Source organism: Monosiga brevicollis, genomic scaffold (genome assembly GCF_000002865.3).
Source record: "Monosiga brevicollis MX1 MONBRscaffold_14 genomic scaffold, whole genome shotgun sequence".
NCBI classification, from domain to species: Eukaryota; class Choanoflagellata; order Craspedida; family Salpingoecidae; genus Monosiga; species Monosiga brevicollis.
In genome coordinates, this window is record NW_001865051.1 from 751,770 (window position 1) to 765,317 (window position 13,548).

The 13,548-nt window shown below is 54.8% G+C and overlaps 3 protein-coding genes across 3 annotated transcripts; 1 reads left to right on the plus strand and 2 right to left on the minus strand.

Moving 5' to 3' along the window:
- Window positions 1-1,321: 1,321 nt before the first annotated feature.
- Window positions 1,322-4,016, minus strand: MONBRDRAFT_32924 (uncharacterized protein). Its single transcript, XM_001746930.1, has 14 exons — window positions 3,892-4,016; window positions 3,720-3,769; window positions 3,544-3,607; window positions 3,379-3,429; window positions 3,215-3,286; window positions 3,088-3,145; window positions 2,835-2,990; window positions 2,567-2,667; window positions 2,399-2,457; window positions 2,211-2,278; window positions 2,064-2,109; window positions 1,894-1,953; window positions 1,702-1,807; window positions 1,322-1,623 (listed from the first exon to the last, which is right to left on the minus strand). Exons 1-14 carry the CDS (start codon window positions 3,931-3,933, stop codon window positions 1,546-1,548), a joined length of 1,011 nt encoding a protein of 336 aa, XP_001746982.1. The 5' UTR covers window positions 3,934-4,016; the 3' UTR covers window positions 1,322-1,545.
- A 927-nt stretch (window positions 4,017-4,943) lies between these two features.
- On the plus strand, window positions 4,944-9,082 carry MONBRDRAFT_9251 (uncharacterized protein; the record flags this gene model as incomplete). Its single annotated transcript, XM_001746811.1, has 12 exons — window positions 4,944-5,057; window positions 5,165-5,359; window positions 5,497-5,547; window positions 5,639-5,749; window positions 5,843-5,974; window positions 6,235-6,387; window positions 6,502-6,630; window positions 7,145-7,309; window positions 7,477-7,592; window positions 7,673-7,859; window positions 8,779-8,877; window positions 8,996-9,082. 12 exons carry the CDS (start codon window positions 4,944-4,946, stop codon window positions 9,080-9,082), a joined length of 1,539 nt encoding a protein of 512 aa, XP_001746863.1.
- Window positions 9,083-10,117: 1,035 nt separating this feature from the next.
- MONBRDRAFT_26505 (uncharacterized protein) lies at window positions 10,118-12,913 on the minus strand (the record flags this gene model as incomplete). Its single annotated transcript, XM_001746931.1, has 11 exons — window positions 10,118-10,224; window positions 10,326-10,408; window positions 10,688-11,078; window positions 11,207-11,272; window positions 11,375-11,494; window positions 11,596-11,650; window positions 11,997-12,071; window positions 12,203-12,264; window positions 12,353-12,510; window positions 12,580-12,682; window positions 12,817-12,913. The coding sequence occupies 11 exons, from the start codon at window positions 12,911-12,913 to the stop codon at window positions 10,118-10,120; spliced, it is 1,317 nt and encodes a 438-aa protein (XP_001746983.1).
- Window positions 12,914-13,548: the final 635 nt, after the last annotated feature.

Below are 13,548 nucleotides of genomic sequence, written 5' to 3' on the forward strand. Positions count from 1 at the left end.
TTCATGGTTGACTCTCTTGGCTCTGGGCTGTGCGGGGGTCGTGCTGTGCTTGAAGGCGACGCCTGAGGAGCTGGCGCTTTTGACCGACTTGTTGCACTTTAATCCTACGCAACGTCTGTCCATGCAAGCTGGGCTCGAACACGAATACCTGGCTGACTTTGCAGGCCAAGTGTAGGTTGCAATGACCCCCATCTGACTAGCTTTCGTTCTTTGCTTGACCTAGCGTGTTTTGATGGCGGGCGGATTTCATCAGGTCTCGCTTGGCCAGCACGCGCATGATCCACTTGCCGATTGATGGCAAAACCTTGCCCACGCCTTCCTCGTATCGGGAACAACTCTTTCACGTCAGTTCCCAAGAAGGCAGAGCTTCATTCGTGGGTCAGGAGCAAGCAACGGCAGTGCCAAACGTTGCGAGTTCCAATACACTTGGATCTGGGCGGCTGTGCTAAACACGGGCTGCTTGATTGCTTCACGCACCTCGTCTCTTTCACAGGATCTTGATAATGTGGACTTTGAGCCAGCTTCCTCGCGCGGTCGATCAAGTCCAAAAGATGATTTGCCCCTGGATGCATTGGGTGCCCTTGGCATCGCCGATGCACCCAGCTCGCGCCGTCCCGCAGGCCCTGCATCACGCCAGGCTTCTGCACGCGAGTCCGCTTTGACCTCGTACCGGACGCCGGTGCCCTCTGCCCCGGCATCGGCACGCCCTTTGTCAGTCACCAACCTGGGGTCCTCGCGCCCATCCTCGCTGCACCCTCGGCCTGCCACACAAGTGTCGTCTCGCGCCCCTGCCTCCAAGCCCGTTTCTACGCGCACCTCCAGTGCTTCTGCGGCCACCTCGACTGCAGCACCTCCCTCGCGCCAGTACGTTCTTGGGCTGAGGGATCCTGGGTGAGGATCACGGAATTTACTCACCCACATGTTTGGTTCCACTGACCACCAGCTCGCTGCGCACCCATAACATGCGCAACAGCAGCTCGCTGTTTGATGATCCCGTCACTCAGGTGAGCTTGATCCAAGGGTTTTGATTCCATCAATCCACACACCAGCGTATATCTTGTCTGCTCAGCGGATGTCGTCTCATACTCTGGGTGCTTTTCTGTAGCCATCTTCGCTGGGATCGCAGCCGCGAGAGTCCTGGCTGCAGGCGGTGTGTAGAGCGCGCCGCCAAAGCCAGCAACTTGCCATTCGCTAATGACGTCTTACCATTGCCTTGACTGCCTTGGCCGCCCTCTGTGCAGCGCCAGCCAACTAGCTCCACCAACTTCACAACTCGGCGGCATGTACCTCGCTCGACATCTCAAGCACCTTGGGTATGTCTCTTCGACTGCTCTCAATTGGTTGCAAGCATCTTGGCTCAAGATTCTGTCGTACCCATTGGTGCAGGGTGGCTACAGTGCTTTTTGAAAGGCACCGCAACTGGGCCTGCTTCATGTGGAGGCATGGGGACTGTCCAGTTTTAAGCGTGGAGCGCAATCATTTTTTTTTTGGTAATTGAACGGTGAGCAAGTGACCGAGTTGGGTGTACACCGATGCCCGTGCTGATTACACAAAGAAATCAGGTGTAAGCTCGTGCTGGGCAGCCTTTGGATCCACATTGTACTTGCTAAGCTCTGTGGTGCCCTGCAACAAAGCCGCCACGAAATAAGTGTCCAAAAATTTGATGCGAAAAGGATGTCATATTGCAATGGCCGTGCTCACCTCCGAAATCAGCACTTCATCATCGACGAAAAAGTTTCCCGTTACGTGGGCCTTGCGCGTCAGGATGGCGTGTGCTGCATCGGCCATGATCTCAGGAGTGCGCGAGCTGCATGCGGAGTGTACGCGTGCCCACGTAAATACGACGTTTGGTCAAAAGAAGTGGCTAGCGTTGCAAGTTTTGAAGAGGCGTACCGTGAGATCATCTCGCTTCCACCCAGAACGTTCTTGACAGCTGCTGTGGCGATTGTGGTGCTGGTCAAAGAGTTGAACAAACATGTGAGGTGATTTGCCTGTCACACGAGGATCAAGTGTCCAAACTGCAAGGCTGAGAGCTGGCGCTGGTCAAAGAAGCAGACACTCACCGGGGCCAGAGAGCATTGACGGCAATGCCAAACTTGCGAAACTCAGCTACGGCAACACGACAACTGGTCAGTGACAGCAAAACAACAACTATTGCAAAAGAACATTGGGATTGGCACCCATAGTCGAGGCGCAGCAGGCATACGTACCACTGTGGCCCATCACATACATTGACATGCCATACTTGGCAGCCGAATAAGCCACGTGGTGTTTAAACCTGCAAGTTGAGCCACGCGATGGAATGAAAAAAATATTAATGTTGTTATTGCAGAGCCATCCAGGCCAGCAGGCCGCCTTCAACATGCTCGCGCACGCACACTCAGTGCGACTTGCTTACCATTTGGCTTGCAGTTGATCCAATGGTGGGGACAACGTCAGCACGTGTGGATTCTTGCCCTGCAAGTGGGGAATTAGTAGGTGTAAGGTTGAGCAGACCCAGTCAGGTGCAAGCTCAGGATGCACGGGGCAGCTGGATATTAGGTCTGGAAAACATGTGCGCTTTTACCTTTTTGAGGTGAGGTAAACAGGCTTTGGTGCAAGCAAACGTGCCACGAGCATTGATGCTGTGCATGAGGTCGTAGCGCTTCATGTCCACTGTCTCGGTATCTATGCCCCGGTTCAAGCCAGAAAGTGAAGACAACAACATCAACCGCCACCGCCAGCACCACCACAGCAGTAACAACAAGCAATGAAAATGAGCGGCGGGCGCGTGGGCCTTTTTTTGAAGACCGGTGTGGCTAATGAAGCAAGGCATGCACGTCGGCGAAACTGACCGGTGAGGTTGATGGCCGAGGCGTTGTTGACAAGAATATCAATGCCACCAAAGTGCTCAACGGCCCGCGCCACCGCCGCCTCCACTTGTTCGTAGTCACGAATATCACAGACAATGGGGAGTGCCTTTCCACCAGCCTCTTCAATTTCCTTGGCAGCTGTGTGGCGGCAAAAACAAAATAAAACAAAAACAAATCAGGATTGAGAATGACCACAACAAAACCAGAGTACCTTTGTGAACGCCGATGCACGTACCCGTGAAGACGGTGCCTGGAAGCTTCGGATGGGGCTCGGCGGTCTTTGCTACCACGACCTATCATGACGCCTTCATGTCAGCAGTGCTTCGAAATGTGACGTCTCGATCATAGGACTGTGTACTTGCCACATTCGCCCCATCTTGCGCCGCGCGCTTGCCAATGGCCAGGCCGATGCCTCGGCTGGCGCCCGTGATAAACTAAACGGCATAACATGTATTAGGATGAGTACAGCGGCACCACTGTAGCTGCTGATGGGGCAAGTGACTGTTCGATGCCAAGCCAAACGTACCAGCGTTTGCCCCTTTAGAGTGCGTTCAGGGAGCACGTCCTCGGGGTCAACCTGATTGGAGCCCTCAGCGCCTGGTGAGATGGTTGCATGTTTAACTGCGTCCCCAACCGGTCTCGGACAAGAGGCAGAGAGGATCAAGGGCGCGGGAATGCTTCATTTTCATACCTTCATGATGCGCTTCTGGGCCCAACCGCCTTGCATGTAGGCGTCCAAGCCATCCGAGTTTCTGCTGGGGAGGGGTGATGCGTCAAATGAAGTGAATTCATAGGCTGGCAGCCACATCCACAGGTGCGTGTCTTGGCAAATTGCCCAGAGGTACAAAGAGGCTTTGCAAGACATACGATGAGGCCAGGCGCCGGCCCAGCAGCGGTTGGCAGGGTGCCAGGTGGCGCTATGTGCAGACGTCCGCGGCAAGGACGTCAAACCAAATAAGTGGCAGCTGCAACGCTCGCACGCCCAGCGCATAGAGTCTCAGCTGTTGACCAATCCTAGCAAGGCCCTATTGGCTCTAACCTGAAGCACCGCCAAGCGTCGCGCTGCTGCAACAGCCGTCATCTCGTCCAGTGGCCTTGCCGTGCCGTCTCGGATCTCCCTGCACCAAGCTCACTGTCCTTCACTGATCTCGTTGTTGATGTCTCAAGGCAAAGAGAGGCAAGGAAACTGCGCAACATCTCTCTCTCTCTCTCTCCAGAACAAGCTGACAAAATAATTGTCAGACGTTTCCAACAGTCCGTATCTAAACACAACATCTTGTTTCTAAAAGGTGTGGGGTGCGTGTGGTGTTTTACAATCTCAAACAACAAATGACATTGTATGAACTCCTCCCACACATGCTCTTTATTGTCTCTGGTTTAGCCGCTGTTTTGTTCTCTCTCTCTGTTTGGGTTTTGTCTCTCTCCTTATCTCTGTCTCTGCTTTGTTTATTACACTGTCCCTGCCCCTAAGTTTGTTTCCGTCTCTTATCTTCGCACCTGGCTTGTCACTATCTCTACCCCTACCACTCCGTCTCACTCTCCCTCTGCCTCGCCTTCACCTTACCATACCTTACCATCCAATTGTAGGCGTCTCCCGCTCTCTCTCTCTCTTATGCGCATACTGCATCCGTCCAGTCAAGTGTGTAGTTTCCGGCTCGACCCCTGCCCTCCTCCTCCTCCTCCTCCTCCTCCTGCTAACTCTGGCCTCCTCGTAGACTGCCGCTTCTGCTTTTGAGGTATGAATGGGTTGGGCCGTCGGCCTCGTGTGACAATGGTGTTGGGGATATGGGTAGAGCAAAAGGAGATAGAGGGATTGGTTGGGCATGACATGAACGCAAGCGCGTCCTTCTGTCGCGATGTCGCCGCCCGCGGAAGCAGAGCGGCAGAAGCCTGCACACACTGCACGGGCTCACCCGGTATCTTTTATCCTCGCCCCTTTTCTCCTGTCATTTGTTGCCTCCTTCTTGTAGCGTTTGTGCTGCGTGGCACGCAATTGTGTTGGAGCCTTGCGGCCCTTTTGGCGCCTTGCTTGGCTACCTGGTGGCCTACCTGGCTGCTTGTCGGTGAACACACGGCTCGGGAACCGGCAGCATGACGACCATGATGGCCACATGGTGTCTTCTTTTGCTCGCCGCCACGCCTCTTGTTCAGGGTGTTGAGCCCATGATCGAAACCACAGGCAACACCCTTCGCTTCGTGGCCAAGGTGGGTCAAGCCTCGCCTGCCTTTCTCGCACCTCTTGCTCGTGGCCGTTTGACACGGTTGGCCTGTTCCTTTTTTGCCGTTCTTGCATGTCTCCTGTTGGTACGTAGGCAGCAGTCTTTGAGGTCGATGGGCACACGGTGGACGTTGCTGAGCTGCACCAAAACCAACTCGACATGGGCCTTTTCGTCGACGCCTTGAACACAAACCTATCAAGTGTCGCCGCTGAGGCTCAAGGCCGCTCCAACACCCTGCAAGGTGCTTTGGCGACTCTGCAGGGCACCGTCACGACCAATTTCTCCCGCGTACGTCTGTTTTAGCGCTTCGGTCGACCGTCTTTCCACGTTTGCACCAAAGCACAGTTCTTTTTTTTTTCCAAACCACGTCTCATGCTCCCCCACTCTCGCCTCCTGGTTCAAATCTTAATGACTCGCTTCTTCAGCTTGATGATCATCTTCAAGAGACCAATGCGGCCACCAATGGGCGCATCTCTGTAAGCCTCGAGGCCTGACCGCAAAGGGTGAGCTTCACAACTTGGTTCAAACTGACAACTGGCTTTGTGCTGCCTGGACCACCCATCACAGGCCCTCAACTCCAGCCTGCAATCCTCGTTGCAAGAGGTGGCCGTCAGCATGGCCGCGGACCGTGAAGACCTTGCCACACTGGAAAGCAACCTCAATCAGAGCCGAATTCAAGTATGATTTGCCTGAACCTGCGCCTAAACATGTGCCAAGAGCCCCAAAGGGAGAGCTCATCCTTCTGCGAACCAAATCGCCTGGGGGCTACAGATGGATCAAGCGCTAGCTGATACTTATGCCAATCTGAGTTTCTTCACTCTGCAAAATCGCCGAGAATTGCACGAGCTCTTCAACAACTCGCTCAATGTGACCGCCGATACCATCAGCAGCAACCTCCTCGAGGTCCGCTCATCTGCGCCCGTCTTCGGGGCCCCTCGCTCGCGCTCTCTCTCGTTGTGCTGTTTTCTCGATCAACCTGTTGTTATTATGATTATGATTATTATTATTATTCTTTTTGCTTGTCATGCTGTTTGTGAATGGAAAATTCTGCCGGGATGTGCAGACCAAAGTTGTGCTTGTTCCATGCGTGGCAAACCTGTCTCGGTGATTCTCAAAATGGAATGTCGTACCACACTTCCTCCTGCTACGACCGTGCTCAACAGGAGATCGATAGCGCTGTGACCCGAGCAAATACGATTGAGGATCAGGTGGATAGCTTGCAGACCAGCACTGCTGCAGAAATCACCCGACTGGATTCGAGTGTACAAGACATGGCCAATGCCGTCCGCGAGGAAATTGCTGGCAACCGCACGGAGGTTGGTGCTGAGTCGCCTGTCGTATTGTCGGCAACTGCTATGCTTGTGGTCGTGCACGCGTTCACCCACTGTTTGGCGGCCCACGGCGCGTTTTGCGGTCTCTCCTCGCCATAGTTGAGCAACGCAGTCGCCGAGGACGTCGATGCCGTCAGCTCTCGAGTCACCAACCTGGAAAATCAGCCTTTTGTTCTTCAGTCGCAGCTCACCGCAGCTCAAACCGCCTTGTCAAGTGATATATCCGAGGTGACGCGGCTGCTAGCGACTGGAACGCCCGGTGCTGCATACCATTTTGTTGTTTGGTCCAAGGCTCATTTGTGTTGGCTCTGGCCGTACTTGTTAATCAGGGCGACGACGCACTGGAAACCTCCATTACAGCTTTGACAGGCCGCGTGGCCACACTCGAGGATCAGCCCACCGTTATGGACGGCGCAAGCCGCGCCGCTTCAGCTCGCTCTTGCGAACAAATCCTGGCTGTCAAACCCGCCATGACTACGGGGACCTACTGGATTGGTCGGTGGTGTTTTGTGCTTGCACCTGCCTGCCTGTTTGCGACCTCCTTTTTTTTTCTGCATGTGTTTTGTCGAGCCTCATCTGCCCTCGCCTCTGGACTTCCTATCGCCTCGATCAGATCCAAACGGTGGTGATGTCTTGGATGCTGTTCAAACCACTTGCCACGTGGTATGTGACCAAGAATGGCGAGCCTTCTTTCACTGGTCCTGGCCTCTGCTTCATCATTTGCTGACGCGCACGCGGATAGGAAAACGGCCTGGTGTACACTGTGATTGCGGCACCCACCGCCTTGCCCTTGGCTCATCACGTGGTTTTGGACAATGATGCTGACAACTATGAAAATGTCCGGGATCAAATTGCTGCCCATGCATTTGACTATGGCCTGCCTGATCACCAGATTCGCGCGTTAATGGTATGGGCTGCCTGCCGTTATGTCTGTGGCTGTGGCTGCGTCTGTGGCTGTGTCTTGTGACTGTTTTGTTTATACTCCCTCCCTCCCTTCCCTCCCTTACCTCAAATTGTCTCTTGTCCATATTCACCTTTCTTCATCCCACTTGCCTTCATGTGCTCGTGTGATAGGCCCAGTCATCACACGCCACGCAGCAGGTGACGCTGAACTGCCAAGGCATCATCAACTTTCTCAACACAAACAACAGGAGCTATTATGCCTATCCTGCCATTTGGACTTCGCTTGAGTGAGTGTCGTTCCTCAGCAAGACTAAAGCTGCCAGACACACCAACACTCACGCGGTTGTTTGGCGCATCTTTGGCACAGTGGCGATGCCTGGACCGTACCCACGGCGGATGAACTGGTAGAGGCTCGCCGCATCTACCGTCCGCGCCTGATCCAAGATGGCTGCTATCAAAATAGCGGCAGCGTGATTAGCAAGACTGTGTCTCTGCTGGAGGGTCCAGCTGCTTCGTTGCCCGTGGCAGATCTGTACCTCTATGACTTTGGTGGTGTAAGTTCTTTCGTGCACCTTTTGCGACACGACTTGGCAACAGGCTTACTGTTGTTCTTGATATGTACGCGGCTTTTTTATGTTGCAACATTGGTTCCTGGCGATAGGCCGGGGAAATGTTTGGACTGGAGCTTGGTGACGTGTACGTTTCGGGTGCCTACAAGGCACCGAGCAATGGCATGTTAGGCACCCGATTCAATCCGGCCAAGACTTGCTATGATTTGTACCTGAGCGCGACCTATGCCGCCGATGGTGAATACTTTATTGATCCCAATGGCGGTTCGCACCGCGACGCGATCAAAGTTTTCTGCAACATTGTTCGTAATCTTGAGCTACCCCGTCTTTGTTGACTGCATTGTGCCCTCTTGCCTCACCTGTGATGTCCTGTCATTATGAAAACAATGTGCCTGCAGACTGGGGGTGGCTGGACCGGCATCTACCCATCAGAGCAGGTGACCCACATGGCCCTTGGATTCCTGTAGCGTGATCGGTGCCTCGCGTGGCCGACGCCTTTGCTATGGGTGGGGTGGCCGCGGTCGCTCATCCGTCTTGTGCAATGTCCACAGGTGCCGTTGGCGCATTACCTTGGAGCCTCTGGGGACGCGTACACATGGTACTCGAGTAGGTTTTCCATCAGCTCGTTGTTCGAAAGATGAGTGCGCCTGTCGAGTGTGTATAGAGCCTGCCCACTGACGCATGCGCTGCCGGATGGTCGGGTGAGATCAGGCACGTCGGCTGGGTCGCAGCTGCAGTACTCCATTTCCGGATCACAGCTGACCGCCCTGCTGGACCTCTCCTTTGAGGGATGGCAAACCATTGCTTGGCAATGCAAGGGTGTCGTGGTGTAAGTGCCGCCTACAGGGGCCATGCTGCTACATTGCCCTGCTGTAACATTGGCACCGGACCCACATATTCACAGCCCGTGACAACGCCTTACATGTTCAATAGCATTGGCAGCGGTGTCGATGTTCGTTTCAAGGCCTCACAAGGCTATGTCTGGACCATTGATGACTACACGGTGGGCCAAGCGCTCGTTTCCATATTGGCTCGTTTTCATTTTCATTATTATAGATAGCTTTTCTCATGCGTTGCCTTGAATGTGATTTCTGTATGGACATGCTTGGTGCGCATGGTAGGTGCGCAACGATGAGTGCCATGTCAACAACAACAATCAGCTTCTATCGGGTGTTGCTGACCTAGTGGGCGAGCCTTCGAGTGAGTGACACTTGAAAGGTGCTTGACTCTTGCTCTTTGGGTCGGGTTTGATCTGTGCAAATCATGACCATCATTGTTGCTGGGCGGCCACACACGTAGATCTTCCTATTATCGACTTTGAATTACGGGACTGGGGAGATGCACCAGAAGAGATTGGTATGTACTTCACAGCCGCGTGGGTACGCTGAGCTCAGGTTCGCCCCAAGCTGTTGGTGCACTGCGACCCTTCTTGGCTTGTCTCTTCCTTGGTGCTTTTCGTACCATGGACATCTACATGCGCTTAATTGACATGCTTCGTGAAGTAGCAGTGCAGACTTATGAGGTCAAAAACACAGCAAAGGTCGATTGCAAAGATGACAGAGGCTTATTTAAGTCGATATTTAAGCCATCCCTCATAGCCAATAGCCACTTCGATGGTGCTGTCACCGGTCAGCTCTGTGTTCAAGTGGTCAGGGGCCATGAGGTCCGTTGTGGTCGCACGCAGTCTCAAAGACAACCAATTCCACACATACCGTTGTAGCCACCGGGCAGGGCAAGTTGCAGCAACTCAGCATCAATTGCCAACTGAACATTCGTCTCAAGCAGAGCCAGGCGAACGAGATGCGGGCGCCCATTGTTCAAGGATGTCAAGCCCTGTAGCCAAATGATTGTGGGTAAGGGAGGGGCGGGTAAGATGTAAATCGAGTCAGCTCGGCATCGACTCCAAGAGATCAAGGAAGCAGACAGACGGTTTGACCGACGACAGACCACTAAACGCCGCAGACCTCCGCCCAGATCAAAATCCAGCTCCAAATGACCCTTTTTCAGGCGTAGCTGCAAGCGATCCCCTTGAGTGGAATAAACATCCAAAAGGATGGCATCTAAGTCCAGAAACATGCACGTGAATGGCGAGGCAAGGGAAAAGTTGAGCAAGGACCACCAGCAAGTTGCGTACCAGCATCAAAAGTCGACAACGTGAAGCTAGCGCTCCCGTTGTGCTGAAGTACGGCGCTGTTCTGAAGCATCACGACCTACAGATCGATTGCAGATTTGATTAGGCGTGGTCAGGCACTATGCTGTCCCAAAAAACATTCCATTTCTGAAAAGCAGTTATGCCTGGCCACGCTGACCGTGAGATTTTCTGCTTGACTCCCATCGTAGTATGTGCCATCTGTGGAGGGTGCGTGCGGCGACATGAGCACACACTGTGTGGACGGCTGGCGAGCTCCGAACCCATGTTGCTTCACATCGCAGCACGGGACCAAGACTCACCAGCAATGGCGGCCAGAGTTTGGGAGGTCGTGGCCGCGGGTGCCGCCAATGCCGCGCTCAAACTCGCATCGGCATTGGAAAGCCTGGCCCACGGAAAAGATTCGGGTTGGTCACGTGAGCGTCACTTCCGATCGGAGGCACCAGCGAGCAGAACAGCCGGCGTTGAGTCCAACCACGTCATGAAGCCAGAGCACTGACCGGAGGGCGGGGAGCTGCTCAAACAAGGGCGTATTTTGAACATGTACGGCGGCATAGAGGGCCGGGCCGGCCAAGCTGCAGGCAATGAGGCGCGACACGGCTATCAGAAAAACACAGATGCAGCACGGGCCGTCGTGTGCGGGTGTCAGTGGGGTGAAACGTACGTTAGGGTGGCGTTGGGGCTCGTCAGATCAAAGAGGTGGTACCCAGATGTTGGCGCTGTGGCCCAGGTGGCAACGCCGTCCGCGATCACCTGAAGAGCGGCAGGGGCGATGCGAATGGCAAGGGATAGCCATTTGTCCGGCGCAGGCAGCGGGTTGTCCACGCGCAGGACCTGACCACCACCCAGATGCACGAGCACCACCAAGGCGTGGGCTTGCCAAACCACCTCAAGAGCATCTTCTCCGGGGTCGTTCGCGCCCAGCCGAGCCAAAGTGAGGGGCACGGCGGGCGGCGTGGCACTGGGAAGCCGTAAACGCAGGGTGGTCAGCAAATTAGAAGAAAGCTCCCACGCATCCAATGCAAAGATCTCCTTTTCATCATTCGTGAACAAGTCTGCAGGCATGATGGAGAGGAAAAAAAGGGTCAAGGACAGCCATTTTGAGGGAGTCGTGCAGCTGCTGCAGCGGGGAGGATCGAGCCGCTAGGAAGTTGAAGGCGTTTTTGCGCGGTCATGGACAAACCGAGCTGAGCCAGGGCGCAAGTGGGGCCGAAAAAGTCGGAAGTGCAACGACAAGCGGGGCCCGATGCTGCGGCAGATAAGCGATGACACATGGTCAATGAGCTCCCGAAGCGTAAGATGTGACACCAGGTAGCTAATTCTCAGTCATTATAAAGAGCCAGAGACTTACGCGTGCAGACAGGGGTCCCGTGAGAAGAACAGGTGGTCTTCTCCAGCTGACAGGGTGGGGCGCTGGCATCACAGTGCCCAGACCAATGCGAGAGGAGTGTGTTGTTGACAGCCAACGCATCTGCCGAGGACAGGTTTGATGTATTTATTGTGAGGGGGGTGAGTGAGTGCTGGCAATGAATGTTGGGTGGGAGAAGATGGCTGCTGTCAGGGTCGACGGACCAATGCCGTCGATGGTCGCTTCAAACAAGCAGCCTTCAAAGGGATCGTGGTGTGCCTATTCGAACCGCCCGTGCACCATCGGTCGCTTGAGCTGCTGCGACACGTGTGTGTGGGGCCTCAAGGCCAAGCGATCTGGGAGACGATTTGGCAACCAAGCGCATTTACCACGGGACCACCCCGAACGGCTGGTTGAAAGGCGGATGTGATGGCAGCCAGGGCGATGCGCCCTCCACTGCGGAGGCCGAGCCCTTGCTGAGAAAGCTGCGCGGGATGTTTGGACAAGGTGAGGCCTGGTGCCATGAGAAGGAACTATTTGGCCGCCATGACGAGCCAGTCTGTAGAACCTGAGGCCAGAGGATGCGAGACTGAGGGGAAAAGACGGAACATGGGGACAAACAAACCTGAGTGGTAGCAAGGCACTCTTCCTCGCCCTGATCCACGGTCATCCACAGAGCTCGACCTTGGCGGATCAGGCGCTGGCAAAGTGGAGTGGGTGGGGGCGGAGAGAAAGTAACGTGACGTGACGTGACGTGAGGAGGGGTATAGCGAGCATGGTGGGAGATACAAGGGCAAGGACGTGGGCGGCACTGTTGCAGCTGCGACTGACCAAAGTGTGGGGTTGGCCGTCGTTGACGGCACGCTGACAGGCAGCAACGGTTTGCTGGTGCCCTGTGGACAAGGACGGGGTCAGGAGGCGGTTGGATGGCGGTGGCGGGGAAGGATGCTGCGTGCTAATCCAGTGATGTTTGTGACGTACCAAGAACAAAAGTGGCGCGCGGTCGGCCTTGGATGAGGTCAATGATTAGGCCATCGACCTCGGCACCAGCCGTCATCACTTCTGGCTCGCTGCGGCGCGGATTGCGTGAGCCAGCAAACATGCATGTGTAAACGCATGGGCAGGCAGTGGTGGGTGCACTGAAAGATGAACGACCCAGGTCAGAAACTTGGGTGGGGGTCCTCCAAATTTGGCGCATCGTTGCGTACATGTGAAGGAGGATGGCGCGGGGCTGTACAGTCTGAAGCCCGAGAATAACTTCGTTTTGAAGCTCGCCCAGCTCGAGTTCAACGACATGCTGATCGGCTTGGCCTAATCAAAGCACACAAACCGTGGAGATGAGATGAGATGGGTCGCAAGGTGGGGATGAAGCCCGGCGCAGCGAGGAGGTGATCTTGACGAATCACACAGTTGGGCTTGTGATGGAGTGGCGAGAGCGTACGCACCGTCGAAGCGCAAGCCCGTTTGCGTGTAAACGAGGGACGGGGCCGTGCTCAGGCAGAGCCAGAGGGCCAGCTTGAGGATGGATTGGGACGGGCGCATGACACTGGGAGCAGGATCCTGCGGGGCCTTGCCCCTTGACAAGGAGAGTCGGGGGAGAGGAGGGCCCTCGTCTTCTGTGGTAGATTGGGTGGTCCGATGCGTGCAAGCGAGGGCCGGGCGGGCCGGCAAGCAAAGGGGGGGTACGCAGCTGGCACGGTGACACAGAGGTGGCCGTTATCTCTCCTTATCAAAGTGAAGACATCAGCATAGTAGGCTGTTACTTCCTGCCTGGCGTTGACCAAGCGCTGAAAAGCGAGCTCTGTGTGTGTGTGTGTGTGTCGTGTGTGAGAAAGTGTGTGGACCCGGTGTGCATGCAGGCATGCATGTTCCGAGCCCTCGAGTCTCGCTGCATACAAGGAGACTTGCGAAGACTCTCGAGGACTGGCGATGTTGCAATCGATCCGTTTCAAAGTGTAGCCAAAAATACAGTTTCTCGCTAATGACTCAAAACCCATGAGACCCACACTTGAGGTACTGGCGTTGCTCGAGAACATGATGACCTCAGGCTGGACACTGTTGCACAATCAACTCTGCCTCCAGAAACTGTTTCTTGATTTTTTTTGTTTGTTTGTTTGTTGTTGTTAAGATGATGCAGATGTTTTATTCGAGTGAACTCCGGCGTTTGTTCGTGCGCA

Coding starts and splice junctions, on each gene's coding strand:
- MONBRDRAFT_32924 (XM_001746930.1), bottom strand. CDS start 3,933: ATGACGGCTGTTGCAGCAGCGCGACGCTTGGCGGTGCTTCAG. Junction 3,430..3,543: donor CCCAGAAGCGCATCATGAAG/GTATGAAAATGA, acceptor GGCTCCAATCAG/GTTGACCCCGAGGACGTGCT. Junction 2,991..3,087: donor TCCAGGCACCGTCTTCACGG/GTACGTGCATCG, acceptor GCCGCCACACAG/CTGCCAAGGAAATTGAAGAG.